This window comes from Sus scrofa, chromosome 14 (assembly GCF_054392235.1).
Source record: "Sus scrofa isolate SSC_HxYL_T2T_F1_AM1 chromosome 14, Sscrofa_HxYL_maternal_Yorkshire_Landrace_v2.0, whole genome shotgun sequence".
Taxonomy (NCBI): domain Eukaryota; kingdom Metazoa; phylum Chordata; class Mammalia; order Artiodactyla; family Suidae; genus Sus; species Sus scrofa.
The window spans coordinates 61,281,195-61,307,435 of NC_139396.1; the positions used below are offsets into that span (position 1 = coordinate 61,281,195).

General features: G+C 39.1%; 1 protein-coding gene across 11 annotated transcripts in view; it reads left to right on the forward strand.

Moving 5' to 3' along the window:
- Positions 1–26,241, forward strand: part of BICDL1 (BICD family like cargo adaptor 1) — a 120,058-nt gene that overhangs the window by 2,434 nt on the left and 91,383 nt on the right. For all 11 annotated transcript variants that reach the window (XR_014826935.1, XR_014826933.1, XR_014826934.1 and 8 more), the window contains one exon: positions 6,760–6,975. Coding sequence is in view for 8 of the 11 variants with exons in the window: in XM_084995579.1 (XP_084851705.1) it covers positions 6,760–6,975 (216 nt within the window). In the remaining 3 variants the exon portion in view is untranslated. The remainder of the gene's footprint in view (positions 1–6,759; positions 6,976–26,241) is intronic.

Consider the following 26,241-nt stretch of genomic DNA (forward strand, 5'->3'; position numbering starts at 1 on the left):
GATTCAGTTACAGACTCTATATAGAAGTATTGTTGCAGAGATTTATGCTTGTGATTTGTTTGAAATTTCTTCAGTGAGGGACCTGATTAAAGAGACAGCTAACTTGAACATCATACCAATCAGTGTGATTCCTGATTTCAGGGAAATTCTGAGTGTGTGGTTACACACATCCTGGGTTCCATTTGGAACCTGTGTACTAATGTCTTCAACAAAGGAAAAAGATTTCAAATTCTGTAGCAAGAAGGGTTCTATTGTAAAAGAAGAAACTACATTTGACTTTTTGCTTTTGACTTGATAAACACGATAAAATAGTTTAAAACTCTGAACTATTTTTTAAAAACTTCACTCCTTTCAGGTCAGCGTATGAACTCTAGTGTTAAAATTATTTTTAATTTCTGGAGGTTGGTCGCACAACACTGTGAATTTAATTAACACTGAACCAACAGTGCAGTTAAAAATGGTTAAGATGGTAAATTTTGTGTTATGTATACCTTACCACAATTTTTAAAATAATGTTTTTTAAGTTTATTTTTAAAAAGTAAAATATGGGGAGTTCCCGTCGTGGCTCAGTAGTTAACAAACCTGACTGGTGACCATGAGGTTACAGGTTTGATCCCTGGCCTTGCCCAGTAGTTAAGGATCCGGCGTTGGGGTGAGCTATGGTGTAGGTCACAGACACAGCTGGGATCCTGCATTGCTGTGGCTATGGTGTAGGCTGGCAGCTACATCTTCGTTTCAACCCCTATCCTGGGAACCACCATATGCTGCAGGTGCAGCCCTAAAAAGACAAAAAAAAGTAAAATATTGATCATTAATCAATATTAATAAGTTATAAGGGGGTTCAGTTATACTACTACTTCTAGGTATGTAAAAATTATTAAAAATTGTTAGTTTTTAAAAAGGTATATTAAAAATATCAAAATATTGTCATTAATTCCTGGTTAATTCTTTTAGTATTCATATGAGAGTGACAACTCTGATTAACAGGGAACTATTTCATTTGATACTTGGAAGTGAAATTTTTCCTTGCAAATTATACCTGCAAGTAAATTTTTTTTCCTTTTTTTGGTCTTTTTGTCTTTCTAGGGCCGCACCTGTGGCATATGGAGGTTCCCAGGCTAGGGGTCTAATTGGAGCTGTAGCTGCCAGCCTATGCCACAGCTACAGCAACACCAGATCTGAGCCTCGTCTGCGACCTACACCACAACTCATGGGCAACGCCAGATCCTTAACCCACTGAGCGAGGCCAGGGATCGAACACGCAAACTCATGGTTCCTAGTTGGATTCGTTTCTGCTCCGACACGACAGGAACTCAAGTAAATTTTTTTAAGCAGCCTAGATTTTAGAATGTCTGGTTGGACAAATTCTAAGGTTTAACATAGCCAGTGTGCTAGCGTTTCAAATAAATTCAGTATTTAGGAGTAGAGAGCCATTCCTTATTTTAAAAATCATGCATAGTTTTCTACAGACTATCAGACAGTGGAGTCAAACATTTTCTCATGGGTTAGTTTGAAAGATAAACACATGAATGGACCAGAGAATGCTGGTTTGACTATTAAACAATGAGCCTGGTTATGTTTTAGTCCCATCTGCTTCCTTACAACTTTAGAATTGACCCCTTTCTAACTTCAAGACCAACAAGTCATTTTCAAGATCTTTTCTCCCTATTTTTTTGTTAATATTGACTACCTCTCCAGTTCTGTGCCTCAAACTCAAGGTTTTGTTTCTTCATTTAAGACAGAAAGTACTTGATCTTACACTACTTTCTCACTAAAGGTATGCTCTTTTTAAAGTTTTTATTGGTTTAAAGATTAACATAGAAGTTTTTTTTGTTTTTTTGTTTGTTTTTTGTCTTTTTGCCTTTACTTGAGCCACTCCCACAGCATATGAAGGTTCCCAGGCTAGGGGTCGAATCAGAGCTGTAGCCAGTGCAGGATCCGAGCCGAGTCTTCGACCCACACCACAGCTCACGGCAATGCCAGATCCTTAACCCACTGAGCAAGGCCAGGGATCGAAAACGCAACCTCATGGTTCCTTGTCAGATTCATTAACCACTGCGCCACAACAGGAACTCCTAACATAGAAGTTTTGTTATGCTTCTCTTAGGGTTAAAATGAATCTTCATTTTAACTTGAGAGACTGTGAGGTTTTTATTATTTTTTCCACCCTTAAATTGACTATACTGTATTTCATGCCCTGAACTAGATTTTCATATGCTCAAGTATCTGAAAGCATTTTTAAAAATTTATTTCTTCTGCATCTACAATTAGCCATTTTGCTTTTAAAACATTCAGCCATACCCTTAGATATTTTCCCCCAAGAATATGAACTAAGACAATAACTTGCATTTATACACTTTTTTCATCAGAGATTGTTTATCTAGTTTTTTAAAATATATTTTTAATATGCAGGCTCCCCTTTCTCCCTGTTCTGAGTGAATTATCTCTTACTTCAGAGGTAGTCTTTTCCCTCAATTGCATTTTCTTCCCCCTTCTCTAGGCCAATTCTGAGGATTCTATCACTATTTTTTTTAAGAGGCAGAACAAATAAGGTGAAAATGATTACCTAATTGGCTAGTAGACTTAGGTAAGCAAATACAGGGATCCTTATTTGCATTCAGTGCTTGGTCCACATACAAATATTTTTTCTTTGTGTATTTCAAGAACCTTAGCCTTGGGAGTTCCCGTCGTGGCGCAGTGGTTAACGAATCCGACTAGGAACCATGAGGTTGCGGGTTCGGTCCCTGCCCTTGCTCAGTGGGTTAACGATCCGGCGTTGCCGTGAGCTGTGGTGTAGGTTGCAGACGCGGCTCGGATCCCACGTTGCTGTGGCTCTGGCGTAGGCCAGTGGCTACAGCTCCGATTCAACCCCTAGCCTGGGAACCTCCATATGCCGCAGGAGCGGCCCAAGAAATAGCAACAACAACAACAAAAAAAAAGACAAAAAAAAAAAAAAAAAAAGAACCTTAGCCTTGATTTAGAGAATAGTATTGCTTTTTCGGTTCTTTGCAGAAATCCATTTCTGTAGCAGCCAATTTTAGGTGGGCTAATGATACTTATGTTTTTTCAAAAATCTTGAACTTTTTAAGAATTGTTTTAGATTTTTTAAATTTACAGAAAAATTGGAAAGATAGTACAGAGTTTCCATATACCCTACCCCCAGTTTCTCTGTTATTAACATCTTACATTTAGCATGGTATACTTGTCATAATTAGCGAACCAATAGTGCTAAGTTATTATTAGCTAATGTCCTTAGTTTATTCAGATTTTCTTAGCCTTTATCTAATGTCTTTTTCTGTTCCAGGATATCGCATTACATTTAGCTTCTGTATCTTCTTAGTCTGCTCTTTGCTGTAGCAGTTTCTTAGACTTTCCTTGTTTTTGATGACCTTGATAGTTTTTGTGTGTATGTGTTCTTTTTTAAAAAAAAAAAAAATTTAGTTGATTTACAGACCTTGATAGTTTGGGCATTAACTTTTTTTATTGAGGTATAACTGACATTGTATTAGTTTCAGGTGTAGATATTAACTTTAAAATAACATATAACCCCGAGAAACAAATAGCATGGGCAGAGGCTGACCTCCACACCTGCTGATGTTCTACCTAGAGTTTACTGGTTAATTTAGCACTTAATCGAAAATAAAATTCCAGTAGAAACTTAACTTTTTTCAGAGTAGACAAAAGGCTAAATTCATTATTTAGTATTTTCATTAACAGGTAAGTGTTGATTTTTTTTCCCCCCAGGGTGTGAGGAGACCTGAATTAGGAAGTTTGTCACACGCTCAAAGAAATTTAAGAACAGAATAGACTGATCAGCACCACCTGTCCTCAACCCTGCACCCCCCCCCACCACCACCACCCCGGCCCCGCAAGTGGATTGGATTGTTTTAGTTGCTTGGTTGAGCTGTTCACTAACAGCTGTTTGCTGAATATTTTTAAGTCTCTCTGTTCTTTTAGAACACAAGCCTAATTTATCTGGCCTCTCACTAACACTGTGATTACTGAGTTCTTGCTGTTGCCTTCTGCTCAGTCTTTTCCATTTTGGAAAAACTCAATAAAACCAAGTATCACAATTTTAGGATTGCAATTAGCACTTGCTTCTGTATATCATCTTTCTGAAGTTTGTACAGTGATTAAAACATTCTCATTTTTGGAAGTTTACAAAATGAGGGCAGCATAGAGCAGGAAATTCTCTTGCTAAGGAGTTCAAGTCCCTCTTTTGTCAATCCTTTTCCCATGTGCTCCAAACTGAGGCCATATAAAGTTAACTATAATGTGACTCTCAACAAACACACCAGAGTGGCTATATCCAATTTTTTTTTTGTCCTTTTAGGGCTGAACCCATGGCACATGAAAGTTCAGGCTAGGGGTTGAATCAGAGCTGTAGCTGCTGGCCTATGCCACAGCAACGTCAAAACATTAACCCACTGAGTGAGGCCAGGGATTGAACCCGAGTCCTCATGGATACTAGTCGGGTTCATTACCGCTGAACCACGGGAACTCTTATATCCAAATTTGTTATTCCCTTGAAGTGGTCAACTTTGGAGAAACATGCGTTTATTTCATTGAGAACTGCCTTTGCTAGTGTGCTCAGAATTTTAATTGTTCTGACTGCTCCATCATGGTAAATTTTCATCTTTTGGGGGTAAATTAGACTCTCAGAAACATTCACAAGTCACTCAGAGCAAATCAGGGGAAATGGAATAATCTCTTTTTAGATCTATCTCATATGTGAAGTAATGGAACTGATTTTCTTGTAAGTGTATGCGGGCCCTTAAGGCTTTCCAAAAGAGGAATTCCAAGAAAATTTGTAAGGTTAGAACTTGGATAGAATAAGAACATAGGTTTGCAAGTGAAAAAATGTCTGAGTACTCAGAAGAAGATACAAATGTTCATGTTAGCATGTTGAAACAATTTCAGTGCTTGGTGTCAACCTTCATTGCCTTAAAAATTCCTGTAGAGCTTAGAAAGATAGATCCATCCCTAGGCCAATCTTTGGAAGTGATGTTCAGGTGGATATATAACATTTTCTGATAGCACCAAAAGTTTAGGACTGTTGCTTTACATTTCAGTACTCCCTGAGGTATAGACTTGGCTTTTTTGTATGTTTGTATACATATTTGTATAATATACTTCGTAAGGAAGAGAACATACTTGTTTCTGAAAAGAGGCATTCTTATATCACAGAAACAGAAAGATGTTCTTCCTTCAATCCAAATGATTATTTTCTGAACTGCTACTTCAAACCTTGTGTACTTTTCCTGCATACCATTTGTCATAATGTACAATTTATTACTTTTATCACCCTCTCCCTATAGAATGGAAACTCCATAAAGGCAAGCAAGCATCATGTCTGTTTTGCTCATTACTGTGTCAGTGGTGTGTCCATAACAGGCTTTCAAGAATGAATGAAAGCCCACTCCTGGGCATCTATCCAGAGAAAACCATGACTCAAAAAGACATAAGTACTCTGGTGTTCATTGCACCACTGTTTACAAAAGCCAAGACGTAGGAACAACCTAAATGTTCTTGGACAGAGGAGTGGATGAAGATATGGTACATATACAATAGAATATTACTTGGCCTTTAAAAGGAAAGAAATAATGGCATTTGTGGGAGTTCCCATCGTGGCGCAGTGGTTAACGAATCCGACTAGGAACCATGAGGTTGCGGGTTCGGTCCCTGCCCTTGCTCAGTGGGTTAACGATCCGGCGTTGCCGTGAGCTATGGTGTATATTGCAGACGCGGCTCAGATCCCGCGTTGCTGTGGCTCTGGCGTAGGCCAGTGGCTACAGCTCCGATTTGACCCCTAGCCTGGGAACCTCCATATGCCATGGGAGCAGCCCAAGAAATAGCAAAAAGACAAAAAAAAAAAAAAAGAAATAATGGCATTTGTAGCAACATGAATGGACCTAGAAGTTATCGTGCGAAGTGAAGTTAGACAGTGAGGCACCAGTGTCAGATGCTGCCACTTACATGTGGAATCTTAAAAAAAGGACACAATGAACTTCCTTGCAGAACAGATACTGACAGACTGAAAAACTTATGGTTTCTGGAATGGATTAGCAATGAGATCCTGCTGTGTAGCACTGAGAACTACATCTTAGTCATTTTATGATGGAGCATGATAATGGGAGAAAGAACAATGTATACATGTATGTGTAACTGGGTCACCATGCTGTACAGTAGGAAATAAATGGGTAAATAACAAGAAAAAATGTTTAAAAAAAAAATTATGGTTTCCAGAGGAGACAGGTTGGCAGGGATGGGGTGGAGGTATGGGCTGGGGGTTTGGAATGGAAATGCTATAAAATTGGGTTGTGATGATCATTGTACAACTATAAATGTAATAAAATTCATTGAGAAAAAAGAATGAATGAAAGGATCAGAAATAAATATGCAGGACTAATAGGTCATGATTTAATAAATGTAGACCTGAATTTGAAGTTGCCTTAATGATTTTGAAATACAGTGCTGTATATAGCAACAAATGTTTATTGAATTGTCATTTAGAGCATTAAACAGTCTTAACATTAAATATTTTCATTAGGAATGGCATTCTCTTTGTTAAACCAATCTTCTTATCTCTGAAAGAAGGGAATACTTTTGCAGCTGTGAAATGGGCAACTTTTTCTACGTAGCAGAGTGTTTTGTTGTGCTGACTAGGAAAAAGAAAAGTTAAAAGAAGTGAAAAGAGGAAAAAAATGAAAGGCCCTGGAGTTTTTAACATATTTAAAATCTTCTTCATTTTTTATCCAGCACTTAGAACAAGAGAAACATGAACTAAGAAGACGATTTGAGAACCGAGAAGGGGAGTGGGAAGGGCGTGTGTCTGAGCTGGAGAGTGATGTGAAACAGCTCCAGGATGAGTTGGAGAGGCAGCAGGTTCATCTACGGGAAGCAGATCGAGAAAAGACACGGGCTGTCCAAGAATTATCAGAACAGAACCAAAGGTTATTGGATCAGCTTAGCAGGGTGAGTCACAAGTTAATTTATGGTATAAAATACTAAAAGTTGAAACAGAGCTTCTGTGTAATGTCAGGAATATATTCAGTAAGAGTAGTTCTGATTTTTGTTGCCTTTGGTATTGGTGTCAACACATGATGTCTTTTTCACCTATGAAAATTTCAGCTGTGGTGAACTTGAGTCAGGAGCAAAGACGCTTGCCTGTCATTAGCCAGTTGTGAGACTTTGGCAATCACTTAACTTGGGTGTCTTCTCATTTTTAAAATGAAGGACTTTGCTTAATGATTTGATGTTCGTTGTAGCTCTGAAAGCCTGATTGTTTTACCTAGAGAAAGTCTGTCACTGGTAAAAATTATGTTAATGCATTTAGTTCAGATGTTAAACGGTGCCATCTTTGAACTGAAAAGCTTAGGGAAAATTTCTAGAGCAAATGTTTTTCATTGATTTTTACAGTTGTGAATGTACCTCCCTTATTTAAATATGAAAGGAGGTGTGTGTATCTGTATCTAAAATTTGTTCTTATTTCTACCTTAGGTAAAAGTTCTTTATTTGTGAGTTGAGAGAGTGGTGTCTTGAAGTATAATTAACCAAAATCAAGACTTTAAAATCCAAGCTTCCCGTTGGTGGCTCAGCGGGTTAAGAACCCAACTAGTGTTCATGAGGATAAGGATTCCATCCCTGTTCTCACTCACTGGGTTAAGGATCCAGCATTGCAGAAAGCTGTGGTGTAGATCACAGATGTGGTTCACATCTGGCCTGGCTGTGGCATAGGCCGGCAGCTGCAGCTCCCATTCAACCCCTAGCCTGGAAACTTCCATTATGCCACAGGTGCAGCCAGAAAAAAAAAAAAAAAAAAGACTATAAAATCATTGCAAAGACAGAGTTTGAGGACTGAATAGGTGGAAATGTAATTTAAATACAGAACACATACTTTTTTAACAAATGCAGGAATGTTGTTAATGCCCTGGTCTCCAAAGCTACCTACTTTTGAAAATTAAGAGGTGGATTTAGTATTGTACCTCAGTCCTCTTTAGGTGTTGAAAATAAAACGAGTTCAGTTATCAGAGGAAAAAAGAACTTCTCTGCTCTCATCTAAGCACTAAGTTCTCCTGAGAGCACTGCCCTTGTCTGCCTGGTTAGTGCTTGGTACTTAGGTCTCTGGGAAAGTCTTAGCTAGAGCAGCATATGAACGTTTCACTAGTTTGTGTCAATGTTACTTTCCCTGGGGACTTTGAGACTGGTCAGAACCTTCATGGCTCATAAGGAAGTGCGAAATAAACGCTGCCACAGAGAAAGGGAGAGGAAGAAGGAGAGGTACAGGGGAGAATGGAACAAGGGGACCCTGGGCAGAAGGGAGATGGGGAGGGGAGGCAGAGAAGACAGGAAGAGAAAGAGAGATGCCTAATAACTTGGAAAATGTCTAGTTGCAGGAGATTTCAGAATGTCTCTGAAGGTGAGAATTCAGGTGGTAGTGGAGCTAAAGATACCGCCTGCAGGTTTCTCCTCTAGGGAATCAAATCACTATTTGATTGGAAAGGAAGAGCATGACAGTTCTTTGATTGGTCAGCTCAGTATCCTTTCAGAGTCAGTCCTAAAACCTTTTTCAGCGCCTGGGAAGGGAATCTCTATCCTTGTAAGATTTTATAGATTTTTGACTCTTTGTTCATTATTCATTAAAGATTAACCATTAAAGATTGGTCAGATTGATTTATTTGTTAAGAAACATTTAATGCTTATTCTGAACAAATGTTTCTTATGGAGACTTAGGAAAGGAATACAACAAACCAGAACTGGTGAAGGGGAAATAACTTGGGAGCTAAGTGTTACATGTTACAAAATAATGTGAGCAGAAGCAGACTCAGCTTTGCTTTCTGATCTGGTGAAAGATGGGAGGTCAGGAGACATGAAGGGAGAAAGCACATATTAGCAGGACATAGTGAGAGCAGTGAGCTTGGAACTTGAGTGCATGTTGAGTCTTAACTCTGCTTCTCATTAAATGAGTGACCTTGTTTGTGCTTCCCTTTCCTTATGTTTAAAATGGGGGCAAGGGCGTTCCCGTCGTGGCGCAGTGGTTACTGAATCCGACTAGGAACCATGAGGTTGCAGGTTCCATCCCTGGCCTTGCTCAGTGGGTTAAGGATCCGGTGTTGCCATGAGCTGTGGTGTAGGTCGAAGACGCAGCTCGTATCCCACATTGCTGTGGCTCTGGCGTAGGCCGGCAGCTACAGCTCCGATTAGACCCCTAGCCTGGGAACCTCCATATGCTGCGGGAGCAGCCCTAGAAAAGGCAACAACAACAAAAAGATAAAATGGGGGCAAAAATTTGTATCTCATGCAAGTACTGTTGAAATGAAAATGAGATAATGTGTTTATGTTAAGCAGTGTATGAAGTTAAGGGTTCGTTTCAGTGTTGAGGGTTATTTTACTAAGGTGGTGTCTTTGTAGTTGAAGTTCCACTGCCTCATTTTTCTGTAGAAAATCCTGATAAGCTATTCCCAAAAGGATACAGGAGGCTAAGGTTTCCACTAGATCTAGATTCTTGTTATTCTGTCTGGCCTCGAATGTAGGGCTTTGGTGAGTTTTACGGCTTTTTCTCCTTTACTTTTTGTAAGCAGGACAAGCCTCTTGGGTTTCCATCAGTAGCCAGTTTAGATTGCATTTTATTATAATTTTATTAACTGTGTATTCAGGAACTAGAGAAGTTGAGTACTTTGAAGTGAATCAAGATTGTGGTTGTATTGGATGTGGTGTAGGCTGGCAGCTATGGCTCCGATTTGACCCCTAGCCTGGGAACTTCCCATGTGCCACAGGTGTGGCCCTAAAAAGACAAAAAAAAAAAATCAAAAAAACCAAAAGAAACCGTTGATATATTTGAGGCTCTCATCTCATTCCTTTCCACTTCTCCAGAGTTACTGTCCTTTCTATTCATGTTTTTTTACTCAACACTACACACATATATGTGTGTATGTGAACCTGTACATAGATCTCCTTATGTACACATATATATTCATTAACAGTGTATAATTCATTTTTTCCATGTTGCAAACATTTAGTAAATGGCAACATCTGTATACATCATTCTGCAACTCATTCTTCTGGCTCAGCCTTATGTTTTGGGGATTGACCTGTATTAATAAATATAGTTTCAGTTCATTTATTTTACCTGTTATAGTATTCCATCATGCAAACGTAGTATAATACATTCATTCTTTTTAGACACATTTAAGTTATTTCTTTTTTTTTTTTTTTTTTGTCTTTTTGCCTTTTCTAGAGCTGCTCCCGCAGCATATCGAGGTTCCTAGGCTAGGGGTCCAATCGGAGCTATAGCCTCCGGCCTACGCCACAGCCACAGCAGCGCAGGATCCGAGCCACGTCCGTGACCTACACCACAGCTCATGGCAACGCCGGATTCCCAACCCACTGAGCAAGGCCAGGGATCGAACCCACAACCTCATGGTTCCTAGTCGGATTGGTTAACCACTGAGCCACAATGGGAACTCCTAGATACATTTATTTCTAACTTTTCATTATTACAAACTTTGCTGGAGTGAATATTCTTGTACCTTTTCTTCTTGTGCACATGTATTTGTGTTTCCCTGGGGATAATCCTAGGAGTAAAATTGCTGGGTCCAAGAATAAACACACCTTCAACCTCTTGAGATACTGCCAAATTACTCTCCAAAATAGTTACTCAAATTTACATTCTTAAGCAACAATGTGTGTGAGAACAAATGTGTGTGACTCTTCACATCTTCACTAACCCTTGGTATTATCAGATTTTTAAAATTTAATCAGTCTTGTGTGTAAGATGATATTTTTTTGTTTTAATTTCCATTTCATGAATTACTAGCAAGGTTGAGCATCTTCTGTTTTTATGTTTATTGTACATACGTATTTATATCCTTCACCTATTTTCTTATTGGTGTGTAAGTGTTACTTTAAACATTCTCAATGCTATTACATTTTCACTTTAAACTGTTTATGGAGGCTTTGTTTTTTTCTTTTTCTTTTTAGGGCTGCACCCACGGCATATGGAGGTTTCCAGGCTAGGGGTCGAATCAGAGCTATTGCTGCTGGCCTACACCAAGCCACAGCAGCACCAGATCCAAGCCATGTCTGCAACCTACACCACAGCTTATGGCAACTTGGGATCCTTAACCCACTGAGTGAGGCCGGGGATCGAACCTGCTTCCTCATGGATGCTAGTCAGATTCATTTCCACTGAGCTACGATGGGAACTCCTATTTATGGAGTCTTTTACCAACAGAAGTGTGTGCTTTTAGTGAAGTCAGGTTTATTAATCATTTTCTTTATGATTTGTCTTTTTCGTTTTGCTTAAGCCTGTCCTCTAAGTCATGAAGATACTTTCCTATATTATGATTATGTTTAAAAACTTGTCTTGTTTTTTACATTTAGATCTTTAAACTATCTAGAATTTATTTTTTACCCTGTTAAGACATAGAAATCTAGTTATGTTTTCTACGTGGTTTACTTTCTCAACACTGTTTATTTCCTCACAGATTTCTAATGCTATGTGGATTTTCTAATAAAAAGAAAAAATCCTAACGTTTGCTCTTGACTGAAAGGCCAAGATAACTTAAAATGAAAATTTTAGAAGGTTATTAAAAAACTGTATTATTTTGCTAGGGCTACTGTGACAAAATACTAGACTGAGTAGCCTAAACAACAGGAAATTATCGTCTCACGTTCTTGGGAGCTAGAGGTTCAAAATGAAGGTGTCTTAAGTGTTTCCTTCTGAGGGCTGTGAGGGAAGGATCTGTTCCAGGTGATTCACCTTGGCTTATAGATGGCTGTCTTGTCCCTGTGTCTCTTTCCTCCTTGTATATCTGCCTGTTTCCAGATTTCCTTTCCTTATAAGAACACCAGTTATATTGGATCAGGGCCCAGCCTAATGATCTCTTAAAGAAATTTTTTTAATTGAAGTGCAGTTGAATTACAATGTTGTGTTAATTTCTGCTGTATAACAAATTATACAGTTTTACACACACACTTATACACACACACACTCTTTTTCATGTTCTTTTCCATTATGGTATATGGCAGGTTATTGAATGTAATTCCCTGTGCTGTACAGCAGAATCTTGTTGTTTACCTGTTTTATACATAGTCGCATCTGTTAATCCTCGAATCCTAATTTATCCCTTCCCCACTCCCCTTAACCTTTGGTAGCCATATGTTTGTTCCCATATCTGTGAGTCTGTTTTGTAAATAAGTTCACTTGTGTCATTTTCTTAGATTTCACATATAGGTGATATCATATGGCATTTGTCTTTCTCTTTCTGACTTCACTTAGTATGATCTCTAGGTCCATCCGCATTGCTGCAAATGGCATTATTTCATTCTTTTTATGGCTTAGTAATATTCCTTTGTACATATGTACATATCTTCTTAATCCATTCATCTGTTGATGGACATTTAAGTTGCTTCCATGTCTTGGCTATTGTATAGTGCTGCTATTGACATTGAGGTACATGGATCTTTCCAAAAAATTGTTTTGTCTGGATATATGCCCAGGAATGAAATTGTTGCATCATATGGTAACTCTATTTTTAGTTTTTTGAGAAACCTCCATATTATTTTCCTTAGTGGCTGCACCAACCAGTTCACATTCCCACAAACAAGATAAGAGGGTTCCCTTTTCTCCACACCCTCTCAAGCATTTATTAGTTGTAGACTTTTTAATGATGGCTGGTGTGAGGTGATACCTCATTGTAGTTTTGATTTGCCTTTCTCTAATAATTAGCGATGATGAGCATCTTTTCATGTGCCTCTTAGCCATCTGCATGTCTTCTTTGGAAAAATGTCTGTTTAGGTCTTCTGCCCATTTTTCTGATTGGGTTGTTTTTTGTTGTCATTGAGTTGAATGAGCTGTTAGTGTGTTTTGGAAATTAAGCCTTTTGATTGACCTTTTTAATTTGATTACCTCTGAAAAGACTCTATCTTCAAATAAGGTCATATTATGAAGTATTGAAGTTTGGACTTAAGCATAGGAATTTCAGCCCATAATAGGAACTATTTTTTTTGCATGTGTGTGTGTTTTTATTTTTAAAATTTTTTTGAAGTGTATTCAGGATATACCTTTTTTATTACTCCATGAATTTATTACATTTATAGTTGTACAATGATCTCACAATCCAATTTTATAGGATTTCCATCCCACAACCCCAGCACATCCCCCCACCCCCCAAACTGTCTCCTTTGGAAACCAAAGTTTTTCAAAGTCTGTGAGTCAGTATCTGTTCTGCAGAGAGGTTCAGTCTGTCCATTTTTTCAGTTTCCACATGTCAGTGAAAGCATTTGATGTTGGTGTCTCATTGTCTGACTGAGTTCACTTAGTGTGATAATCTCTAGCTCCATCCATGTTCCTAAAAGTGCCAGTATTTCATTCCCTTTAATGGCTGAATACTATTCCATTGTGTATATGTATCACATCTTCTTGATCCACTCCTCTGTCAGTGGGCATTTAGGTTGTTTCCATGTCTTGGCTACTGCAAATAGTGCTGCAATGAACATTGGAGTACATGTGTCCTTTCAAGTCATGGTTTTCTCTAGGTAGATGCCCAGGAGTGGGATTGTTGGATCAGTGGTAGTTCTGTTTTGAGTTTTCTGAGGAATCTCCATACTGTTTTCCACAGTGGTTGTACCAATTTGCATTCCCACCAGCAGTATAATAGGGTTCCCTTTTCTCCACACCCTCTCCAGCACTTATTGTTTGTAGACTTTTTGATGATGGCCTTTCTGGCTGGTATAAGGTGGTACCTCATAGTGGTTTTGATGTGCATTTCTCTAATGATGAGTGATGTTGAACATCTTTTCATGTGTTTTTTGGCCATCTGTATGTCTTCTTTGGAGAACTGTCTGTTTAGATCATCTGCCCATTTTTTGATGGGGTTGTTTGTTTTTTTGGTATTGAGCTGCAGAAGGTGTTTATAAATTTTGGAGATTAATCCCTTGTCAGTTGCTTCATTTGCAAACATTTTATCCTATTCTATGGGTTGTCTTTTCGTTTTATTTAGGGTTTCCTTTGGTGTGCAGCAACTTTTAAGTTTGATTAGGTCCCGTTTGTTTATGTTTGTTTTTACTATCATTACTCTAAGAGGTGGATCTGAGAAGATGTTGCTGTCGTTTATGTCGAAGAGTGTTTGGCCTATGTTTTCCTCTAAGAGTTTTACAGTGTCTGGCCTTAAATCTGGGTCTTTCAACTGAATAGACATTTCTCCAAAGAAGATATACAGATGGCCAACAAACACATGAAAAAAATGCTCAACATCGCTGATTATAAGAGAAATGCACATCAAAACTACCATGAGATATCACCTCACACTAGTCAGAATGGCCATCATTAATAAATCCACAAATAACAAGTGCTGGAGGGGCTGTGGAGAAAAGGGAACCCTCCTGCACTGTTGGTGGGAATGTCAACTGGTACAGCCACTATGGAGAACAGTTTGGAAATACCTTAGAAATCTATACATAGAACTTCCATATGACCCCGCAATCCCACTCTTGGGCATCTATCCGGACAAAACTCTCCTTAAAAGAGACACGTGCACCCGCATGTTCATTGCAGCACTATTCACAATAGCCAGGACATGGAAACAATCCAAATGTCCATCGACAGAGGATTGGATTCGGAAGATGTGGTATATATACACAATGGAATACTACTCAGCCATAAAAAAGGATGACATCATGCCATTTGCAGCAACATGAATGGAACTAGAGAATCTCATACTGAGTGAAATGAGCCAGAAAGACAAAGACAAATACCATATGATATCACTTATAACTGGAATCTAATATCCAGCACAAATGAACATCTCCTCAGAAAAGAAAATCATGGACTTGGAGAAGAGACTTGTGGCTGCCTGATGAGAGGGGGAGGGAGTGGGAGGGATCGGGAGCTTGGGCTATTCAGACACAACTTAGAATAGATTTACAAGGAGATCCCGCTGAATAGCATTGAGAACTTTGTCTAGATACTCATGTTGCAACAGAAGAAAGGGTGGGGGAAAAATTAATTGTAATGTATACATGTACGGATAACCTGACCCCCTTGCTGTACAGTGGGAAAATTTTAAAAAATTATAAATAAAAAAAAATCTAGGTCTTTCATCCATTTTGAGTTTATTTTTGTCTATGGTGTTAGGGAGTGTTCTAATTCATTCTTTTCCATGTGGCTGTCCAGTTTTCCCAGCACCACTTATTGAACAGGCTGTCTTTTCTCCATTGTATATTCTTGTCTCCTTTGTCATATATTAGTTGGTTTTTTAAATGATTTTTCTTTTTTCTGTTATAGTTGGTTTACAGTGTTCTGTCAATTTTCTACTGTACAGCAAGGTAACCCAGTCATATATATATACATTCTTTTTTTCTCACATTATCATGCTCCATCATAAGTGACTAGATATTGCTTATCCATTCCAAAGGTAATAGTTTGCATCTATTTGCATTAACCCCAAATTCTCAGTCCATCTAACTCTCTCCCCCTTGGCAACCACAAGTTTGTTCTCCATGTCCATGATTTTCTTTTCTGTAGAAAGGTTCATTTGTGCCATATATTAGATTCCAGATATAAAGAACCATTTTGAAGTTGTTGTTTTTTTTCCCCTCCCAATAGGTTCAACTCTTGGATCTTAGTACTGTCTGTCTGTTGGGTGTTCCCAATGGTTCCACTTTCTTTGTGGGTTTGATACACTTAGTAACATATTTATGCAGCAGAGATACTTATGCCTAGGACCATATGGCTAAGGTCTACCATGACCAATGGAGAGAGAAAGAGAACACTTAATTTTTTTTTTTTTGTCTTTTTTGTTGTTGTTGTTGTTGTTGTTGTTGTTGTTGGTATTTCTTGGGCCGCTCCGGCGGCATATGGAGGTTCCCAGGCTAGGGGTCGAATCGGAGCTGTAGCCACCGGCCTACGCCAGAGCCACAGCAACGCGGGATCCGAGCCGAGTCTGCAACCTACACCACAGCTCACGGCAACGCCGGATCGTTAACCCACTGAGCAAGGTCAGGGACCGAACCCGCAACCTCATGGTTCCTAGTCGGATTCGTTAACCACTGCACCACGACGGGAACTCCAGAACACTTAATTTTATTCCTTGAAAAAGTCCCAGATCTGCCTCTCTCATATTTTTTCTCTAATGACTAGCTGGCATTCAAATCTTCTGAGTAATGAACCTTCATTATTACTATTTTTAAATCTTCTTTAATTCAATATTCGACAAATACTTATTGAGCAAGCACAGAAATATAGTGGGAATCACAAGACCTCTGTTTGAAACTAGTAGGAAGACAGATATAAATAACTAAACAAATCCACGAGGTAATTGTAGATTGTAGTAGGTACTATGAAGGGTGACGTGATGGCAAATGACCAGAAAGAAGAGAGAGACTTGAGATAGGATAGGTAGGGAAGGCTTCTCTGAGGAGGTAGCATTTGAGATGAGACCTGCTGGCTGAGGAGTCAGCCATAGAAGAGCCGTTCTTTGAGGGGTCCTGTTAGGTTATAAACTCTCTGAGAGTAGGGACCACATCTGGCTTGTTTATTGTTATAACAGGTATCTAGCAGAGTGGGTATTCAGTAAAATTTTTTTGGTTGTTACTTTTGTTTTAAAAAACTACATGGTACCTAATATATAGAACTGTCTTTCTGATGATTACACTGCCCCTCAGTGCTCCCTGTAGAAGAGCACTCTGACTCTTTCAGACTCACTCTATGCCACATGTGCCATGTGAAAACCAGTGGTCAAAGGAGCCATGGATGTCAGTAATGTGACAGGCCAGCTGTGGATAACGGTGACCCAGTTTCCTAGAAGTCTAATGTTGTCTTCATAAACCCTCCCTCTACAATTGGATGAAACCCCAATCTTCCATGAATTGAGAAGAGTGACTACGGAATGGACAGTGCTTTTGTGTATTGATGTCAAGCCCGCAAGTGATTTTGTGTTGTGCATTGACTCTCCGTGGTCTGTAGAGTTATGCTGTGTCTCTCCAGTTGGTCAGTTACTGAGTGACTGGCCCTATCATCCTCTGACCTTTCTGGTGGAGATGGAAATGAGCATTTTAGCTTTTATCAAAAAATTCTCTTGGGAGTTCCCATTGTGGCACAGTGGAAACGAATCTGACTAGGAACCATGAGGTTGCAGGTTCGATTTCTGGCCTTGCTCAGTGGGTTAAGGATCTGGCATTGCCATGAGCTATGTTGTGGGTCTCAGATGTAGCTCAGATCCTGCGTTGCTGTGGCTGTGGCATAGGCCAGCAGTTGTAATTCCGATTTGACTTGTAGCCTGGGAACTTCCATATGCCGCGGGTGCGGGCCTAAAAAAAAAAATTATCTTGGAGTTCCCTTTGTGGCTCAGTGGGCTAAGAACCTGACTAGTATGCATGAGGATGCACGTTTGATCCCTGGCCTTGCTCAGTGGGTTAAGGATCTGGCATTGCCGCAAGCTGTGGCATAGGTTGTGGATGCGGCTTGAATCTGGTGTTGCTGTGGCTGTGGTGTAGGTCAGCAGCTGCAGCTCCAGTTCAGCCCTTAGCCTGGGAACCTCCATATGCTTTGGGTGCAGCCCTAAAAAAACACGCACAAAAAAATTCTCTTGTCTTATGGGAGGGTTGGGCATTATTTGGGTATCATTATGGTTTTCCCTCCCTTATTGGGAACTTATAAACTGGACAAAACTGTCTCCAACTGTCATTGTATCTATTCTTAGAACCCAAAATTGTCTGCAGTGTGGAGAATTAGATAGAGGTTCCCTTAAGGAAAGCTGAAGAGTGAGTGCTTTTGAACAAAGCCTCATTGAGAATGTTTAGTTGCTCTGTGTATATCTCGGGATGTAAAACACTTGAGAATTCACCTAAAAGACCATTTTCCCCCTTATTGTTTTCATACTTTGCCATATTCTTTCAGTTTTTATTTTCCCAGTGTCCTCCCTGTGAGTCTTCCCTCCCTCATTGCATCCCTACAAGTGTCTCTAACAAACTTCTTCCTGATTCCTCACATCTGAAATTGTGGTCATGTGCCTGGTCACTATGCCTCTGAATATTACCATCTAATTGTGCTAGTAGGAGCAGCTGTACTTGGGGCAATATGTTCCAAAGGCTAGGTGAAGCCAAAAAAGGTGTTACTGTAGAATCAGAGATAGGGAGGGGGATAAAAAGAATTCAGTGGGGAGTTAGGCCCAGATCCAAGACCAGGAGAAACCAAAGCCTGAATTTTTAAATTGAAGAGCTTAGGCCAAGAGATACCTGGAGGAATAGTTTAATTGTGATGATTCGTGATGGAGAAGTTGTAGTTCAGGTGGAGTCAGGCAGTTTGAAATCTATGTCTTTGAGAGCCTGGCACCCAGTAGGGTTGTTCTTTTTCTGAAACTTAGTTTTTCTGTCTAGGAGGGGGGTGGCTTCTTAAAGCATTAATAAGCCTTACTGAATATCCCTTAGTAGATATTAAGGAATTTCAATCTTCCCTCTGCCTTAAATTCCCATGTACAGATTTTTAAATTAAAAAAGAATGTATACATATATATATAGAGAGAGAGTTGTATTGTTTTATACAATAGCAGAAAGAACTCATAATCATTGTAAAATGATATTTAGACAGTAATATTTGATGTAAACAGTTAAAATCTTTATTCTCTGTCAGAGAAAATGCTAGTGACAGTTTGGTGTTATTTTGTATTTTTCCATATACACACACAGTTTTTGTTTTTCTTTTGTTGTCTTTTGTCTTTTTTTAGGGCCACACCCATGGCATATAGAGGTTCCCAGGCTAGGGGTCCAATCAGAGCTGTTGCCACTGGCCTACACCAGAGCCACAGCAACACCAGATCCAAGCTGCGTCTGTGACCTATACCACAGCTCACGGCAACGCCAGACCCTTAACCCACTGAGCAAGGCCAGGGATCGAACCTGTAACCTCATGGTTCCTAGTCAGATTCATTTCCACTGCACTACATGGGAACTCCCACACACAGTTTTTCTGTTTTTGCTTTTTTCCTTTTAAACAAAATGATTTTGTTAATTTTTTGCATTTACTATGTCTTAGACACTTTTTTTTTTTTTTTGGCCACACCTGTGGCATATGGAAGTTCCCAGACCAGGGATCAAACTCCTGCCACAGTAGCAACCCAAGCCACTGCAGTGACAGTGTGGATTCTTAACCCTCTACACCACAGGAGAACTCCACATTTTTTGTATTTTTTAATGTTTGTGTATTGTATTGTGTGCACATATGGAAATACAGTACTTAGTGTAATCATTTCCTATCGAAGAGCATATATACTAGTTACAGTGTTTTACTGTCACAAACAATCTTGCAGTGAACATCCTTGTTCCTTTATCTTTGTACTCATATAAGTATTTATGATGAATTCCTAGAAGTAGGATGTTGAGGTCAAAAGGTATGTATATTTAAGTTTTTAATGGATACCATATTGCCCTCCAAAAATGTTTTAGTAGTCTGTATTGTCCCTAACATTTATCTTCATTAAGGCTGAAGAACGTGTCATTCTGCATGCATAAGTAGGAAAACTGTAAAGAAAACTGAGATAATTTTCATCACAAAAGTCAGGATAATGGTTACCAGAATGGTGGGAGAGGATGTTTGTCATCATGGGATGGTGCTTGAGGAGGAGGCTTCTGGGCTGTTCTACTTCTTGTCCTTGGTAATAATTACATGGGTGTTTACAGTTATTTGTTAAACAGCACATACTTGTTTTATGTGTTTGTCTTCTTAGATATTTTGTAATAAAAAGAAAAAATCAGGGGAAAAAAATTTCTCCCGTTGTGACTCTCAGAAACAAACCCTACTAGTATCCATGAGGATGCGGGTTCAATCCTTGGCCTTGCTCAGTGGGTAAGGATCTGGCATTGCCATGAGCTGCTCTGATTCTACCCCTAGCCTGGGAACATCCATATTCTGGGGGTGTGGCCCTAAAAACAAAAAAAAAGGAAAGAAAGAAAAAAAAAATCAGGCTAAAACGTGAAGGGTTGCCAAATCCAGCTGCTGCCTATTTTTGTAAATAAAATTTTATTGGAATACAGCCATACCCATTCATTTTCATACTCTCTGTGGCTGCTTTCATGCTATGATGGTAGAGTTGAGTAGTTGTGACAGATTGTATGGTCCTTTACAAAACAAAGTTTGCCAACTTTTGCTCTATGTAATGGGACTAGAATAAATTAAAAGTTAGATGAAGAGGCTGTCTACTTATAATTTATTTTTGATCGGAAAAAGTACTCTAGGCAATCATTGTGTATTCATAATCATAAAATAGTTATAAATATACCCTATAATTTGGTTAATAAAAAATAAACAGCGAGTTCCCGTCATGGCTCAGCAGAAACGAATCTGACTAGTATCAATTAGGACACAGGTTTAATCCCTGGCCTTGCTCAGTGGGTTAAGGATCTGGCATTGTCATGAGCTGTGGTGTAGGTCACAAACATGGCTTGGATCTGGCATTGCTGTGGCTGTGGTGTAGGCCAGCACCTACAGCTCTGATTTGACCCGTAGCCTGGGAACCTCCATATGCTGCAGGTGAGGCCCTAAAAAGACAAATAAATAAATAAATAAATAATAAAATTAAATTAACATGACGTGAAAAAAAAATCAATCACTCAACCAATATTAATAATGTGCACCTACTATGTATGACAGCACTGTTCTGGGTAACAGATACTGCAGTGAATAAGATGAATTCCCTGTCCTAAAATAATGCGGGAGGTTGACAGTAAAGACAAAAATACAGATCAGTGTCCCCAGGGTGAGCTCCACTTGCCTCCTACTTCTCTGGGAGATCCTACAAGATCAGGGTTCAATGTGCGGACCAGAACCCAATGTGTAGCCCCAGCATTCTCTGATATTGAAGGAAAATTTGGTACAAGGCAGCTGTAACTCAGACCTCATCCTCAGTGTGTTAGTTATTAAAGTTGATTCATCTTTAAAAAAAAAAAACTACATTAAAAAATACAAGTCAGGTAGTGGTAAGTGGCTAGGAATAAAGTGAAGCCAGGTAAGGGGGAGAAAGTGGCAACTCAGTCTTTGATAGGGTTGTCAGGAAGGAATCTTTGAAAAAGTGAAGTTTGAGCAGGCATCTAATAGATAAAAAAGGAGTGAAAGAGCATTCCAGGCAAAACAGCCTTCAAAAGCCTAGGAAATGGAAAGCAGACTGATGTGACCGGAGTGCAGTCAGTTTAGGAAGAATGTAGGCGATGAGGTCAGGAGTAGTCAGCAGCCAGATTATGTGAGGCCTTTCCTGCTAAGATATACATTTGGGGTATCATTCAGTGTGCTGTGAAACCAGTGATGTGTTTTTGGCAGGGGAACATCATGACCTGATTGATAACTGTTTTTAAAAGACTACTGTAGGGGTTCCCTTGTGGCAAACCAGATTGAGAATCTGGCATTGTCATTGCAGCGGTAATGGACACTACTGTGGCAGGGGTTTGATCCCTGGCCCAGGGAACTTCCACATGCCACAAGTGCCCCCCCCCCCATTACTCTAACTACTGAGAGAGAATGGATTATAGGGGCCAGGGGTGGAAGCCTAGAGATCAGGGAAGAAGCCATGAGTTTAATTATAGAGGTGATGAGAGGGTTAGATGAGGTAAATGTTTTGAAGGTAGACCTGGCAAAACTTTTTAATGGAATAGATAGATATGAGAAAGGGAGTTAAGGAAAGAATGAAAAATAACTCTTAGATTTTTGTCTTGAGCTACTGGAGGAATAGTGGCATCGTTAACCTGAGAGAGATCAAAGACGAGAGGGATAGGTTGGGATATAAAATTGAATAATTTTTTTTTTGGACTAAGTTTGAGCTACCATTTTAAAAATATTTTATTTAAGTATAATTGATTTACAACATTAATTTCTGCTATACGGCTAAGTGATTAAGTTGTACATATATTTTTTTCATATTCTTTTCCATTATGGTTTATCACAGGATATTGAGTATAGTTCCCCTGTGCTATACAATAGGTAGAACCTTGTTGTTTATCTATCCCATACATAATAGTTTGCATCTGCTAATCCCAAACTCCCAGTCCTTCCTTCCTCCACCACCCCCTCCCCCTGCAACGGCAAGTCTGTTCTCTATATCTGTCTGTTTTTATTTCATAGATATGTTGATTTGTATTTTAGATTCCACATACAAGTGATGTATGATATTTGTCTTTCTCTTTCTGACTCACTTCAGTTAGTATGATCATCTCTAGGTCCATCCATGTAGCTGCAAATGATATTTAATTTTTTATGGCTGAGTAGTATTCCATTGTGTGTGTACCACATCTTTATCATCTGTCAGTGGACATTTAGATCATTTCCCTGTTTTAGCTACTGTGACTAGTGCTATTATGAACATATGGATGCATGTGTCTTTTTATAATTTTTCTGGATATATGTCCAGATGTTGGATTGCTAGATCATATGGCAACTCTATTTTTAGCATTTTGAGGAAGCTCCATATTGTTTTCCATAGTGGCTTTACCAGTTTACATTCCCACCAACAGTGTAAGAGGGTTCCCTTTTATCCACACCCCCTCCATTATTTATTATTTGTAGACATTTTAATGATGACCATTCTGACTTGATAGATGGGACCTCATTGTAGTTTTGATTTGTATTTCTCTGATAATTAGCATCTTTTCATGTGCTTATTGGCCATCTATATGACTTCTTTGGAAAAAATGTCGATTTAGGTCTTCTGCCCATTTGTCTGATTGGGTTGTTTTTTCCTTATTGAATTATATGAGCTTTTGTTTATTTTGGAAATGAAACCCTTGTCAGTCACATCATTTGCAAATATTTTTTTCCCAGTCTGTAGGTTTTCTTTTCATTTTGTTTATGGTTTCCTTTGCTATGCAAAAGCTGATGTTTGATTAGATGCCATTTGTTTATTTTTATTTCTATTGCCTTGGGAGACTGACCTAAGAAAACATTGGTATGATTTATGTCAGAGAATGTTTTGCCTATGTTCTCATCGAGGACTTTTATGGTGTCATGTTTCATACTTAAATCTTTAAGCCACATTCATATATGTGTGTGTGTGTGTGTATATATATGGATAATTTTCTATTATGGTTTATCACAGCATATGGAATATAGTTCCTTGTGCTATAGAGTAGGACCTTGTTATTTCAGCTACCCTTTCAACATCCATGTTCATGTAAGTAGAACCATGAGAATTCTGTTGTATTGAGGTGAAATAACTGAGTTAAATTTCTCACAACCATCTGAACTCTCTCAGTGCCTGAGACTGTTTTAATACCTTCTGTTAGGCTGTCACCAGGAATTTATCATTCAGAGTGATGGAAGCTGTATTCAATTGAGTACTCACTCCTCCCAGCCTCATCTTCTACCTTCTATGATCCTCCCTTCCCTCATCCACCCTTTACAGTCTCAGCCCCTAGAAGAACTCCTCTTCTGAGTTGATGTCTGTGAAATGACTTGAGTAGGAGGAAGTTGGTACAAACAGGTGCTTTGTCTCCTGCCTGTTTGGAGCTGTGTTCCTCAGTCTGCCTCTAAGCTTTTATCCACACACAAAGATAGGATGCATGCTAGCTGGAGCTAATCTTCCCTGAATAGACTAATTTTCCCCTGATGAGTAAACATATCTCTGTTCTTTAAACAGCTCATTTTGGATTAGCATCTCTGAATCTGTATACTTATTTTTTTTTAATAATTTTAAAAATTTTATGGCCGCACCCACAGCATATGAAAGGTCCTATAGCCCAGGGGTAGAATCTGAGCTGCAGCTGCTATCCATGCTTCAGCTGTGGCAATGCCAGATCCTTTTAACCCACCGCACCCGGCCGGGGATCAAACCTTTGCCTCTGAAGGGACCCCAGCTGCTGTAGTCAGATTCTTATCTGTACCACAGTAGAAAATCCAGCATCCGTATATACTTCTTAAAGCAAATTACTCCCAGTTTTCTTTTCTTAGGATTAAAGACTTTAAAATAGTGACCATTAGTGTCACAGTTACTCTGCTTGGTGAGGCATGGCCATCCTTGTGACTAGAACACTTGATAGTAAACAACAACAGCTGTTCATCTGAAGTAATTTTAATTGCTGAGTGAGCTTTTGTTCCTTTTGAGGGCAAGGGGCTGTGTTTTATTTGCCTTGAAATCTGTTTCACTTACAGGTGTTGTGTTGTAGAAAAAAGACATGGCTAAAGTTCTAGCATATTAAGTCTAAATTTGAGAGTTGCAAGGCCCAAGATTTAGATGAATCACTGTGGGAGCAGATCTTTTTAACGCTACTGGCTTTGACTTAATACATTGGCGGTCAGCTTTTTTTTTTACATTGAAATCTGATTCCTTGGTCTCTGTAGACAGCTTATAGTGTATTGTATTGGAGTCATAAAAACTGTTAAATGAGCTGCACCTGCCTGGTGTGAGGTGAGGCCTCTAAGTTTAGAACCTGGCAAATGGATTGCAGGGGTAGGAAGGTGGAAGTTTACTGGCAGAGGGAAAAAAAAAAAAAAACTGGCTGTAAGTTATGCATTCTTCTGTTACCTATGCTGACTGACTCATAGTTCTGGTCCCTAAATATTGTTGCCTTGAAAAATAAAGTATCTGTATTTGGTGAGTAAACATAATCAGCAGGAAAGCAGGTAATGTTTTGACTCTGATAGCATCTTCTCCATTGCTCTTCATTGGAGTTCAGGACAATGATCCCGTGCTATCATATAATTTTTAGAACTGAAAGAGAACTTCTGGCCTGGCTGGACCAGACTATAAAATGTTTGTAAAATGTCTGCTTTTCAGAGCTTCTGTAAATTTGTTTTTTAAAAAAAAATCTGTGACATTCTGAAGAACTACTACCAAAATAGATATCATGTGCTCTTTTGAGGTGAATTCCATGTTCACAGGTGAAAGATTATTGGTGCCTCAGGTTGTGCTGTCAGCTTACCAGGCCTTTGTGCTGTCTGTGTTAACTAAATAGTATTAACGCTGTTGTAAGATGAGCTGTGTAAGAACTGGTGGCATTTGTAACTATTTCACTGTGTGACTTTAAAAAATTGTGTTCAGGGATTTCCGTTGTGGGTCATCAGTAACAAACCCAACTAGTATTCATGAGGATGCAGGTTCCATCTCTAGCCTCACTCAGTGGGTTAAAGATCCAGTGTTGCTGTGAGCTGTAGTGTAGCTCACAGATGTGGCTTGGATCTGGCATTGCTGTGGCTGTGGTGTAGGCCAGTAGCTGCAGCTCCAGTTCGACCCCTAGCCTGGGAACTTCCGTATGCCCACGTGCAGCCCTAAAAAGCAAAAAATAAAAAAATTGTGTCCAGTACTTTAAAATCAAAGCTAAATCCACAAATATGTCAATACTGAGTAAAGCTACCACTATCATCTTTATGCTCCAATTTAAAATTTGTTTTTAAAAGGCCTAATTAGGAAGTTTTCATTGTGGCTCAGGAGTTACAAACCCAACTAGTATCCATGAAGATGCCAGTTCAATCCCTGACCTCACTCAGGAGGTTAAGGATCCCGAGTTGCTGTGGTGTAGGCTGGCAGCTGCAGCTCCGATTTGACCCCTTGCCTGGGAACTTAATATGCCACAGGTGCAGCCCCCCAAAAAGCAAAAAAATAAGGAGGGAAGAGGACTAACTATTTTTTAAAATGTTAATGAAGTATTGTTGATTTACAGTGTTGTTAATTTCTGGTGTACAGCAAAGTGAATAAGTTATACATATTCTTTTTCATATTCTTTTCCATTAAGGTTATCATAGGATAATGAGTATAGTACCCTGTGCTATACCATAGGACCTTGCTGTTTATCTGTCCTATAATAGTTTGCATCTGTTAACCCCAAACTCCCAGTTCTTCCCTCCCCTAGTTCCCCCCACCTTGACAACCACAAGTCTGTTCTCTATATCTGTGAGGCTGTTCTTATTTTGCAGATATGTTGATTTGTGTTATTTTATTTTTTAATTTTTTAATATTTTTATTAGAATAGTTGATTGAGTGTTGTGCCAATTTCTGCTGTATAGCAAAATGAGTTTTATGTATATACATATACACACACACACTCCTACACTCCTTTTCTTATATTATCTTTCATCATGGTCTATCCCAAGAGATTTGATATAGTTCTCTGTACTATGCAGTAGGACCTTATTGCTTATCCATTCTAAATGTAATAGTTTGTGTATACTAAATCCAAATTCCCAATCCATCCCTCCTCCATCTCCCCTTCCCCTTGGCAACCACAAGCGTTTTCTCTGTGTCTGTGAGTCTGTTTCTGTTCTGT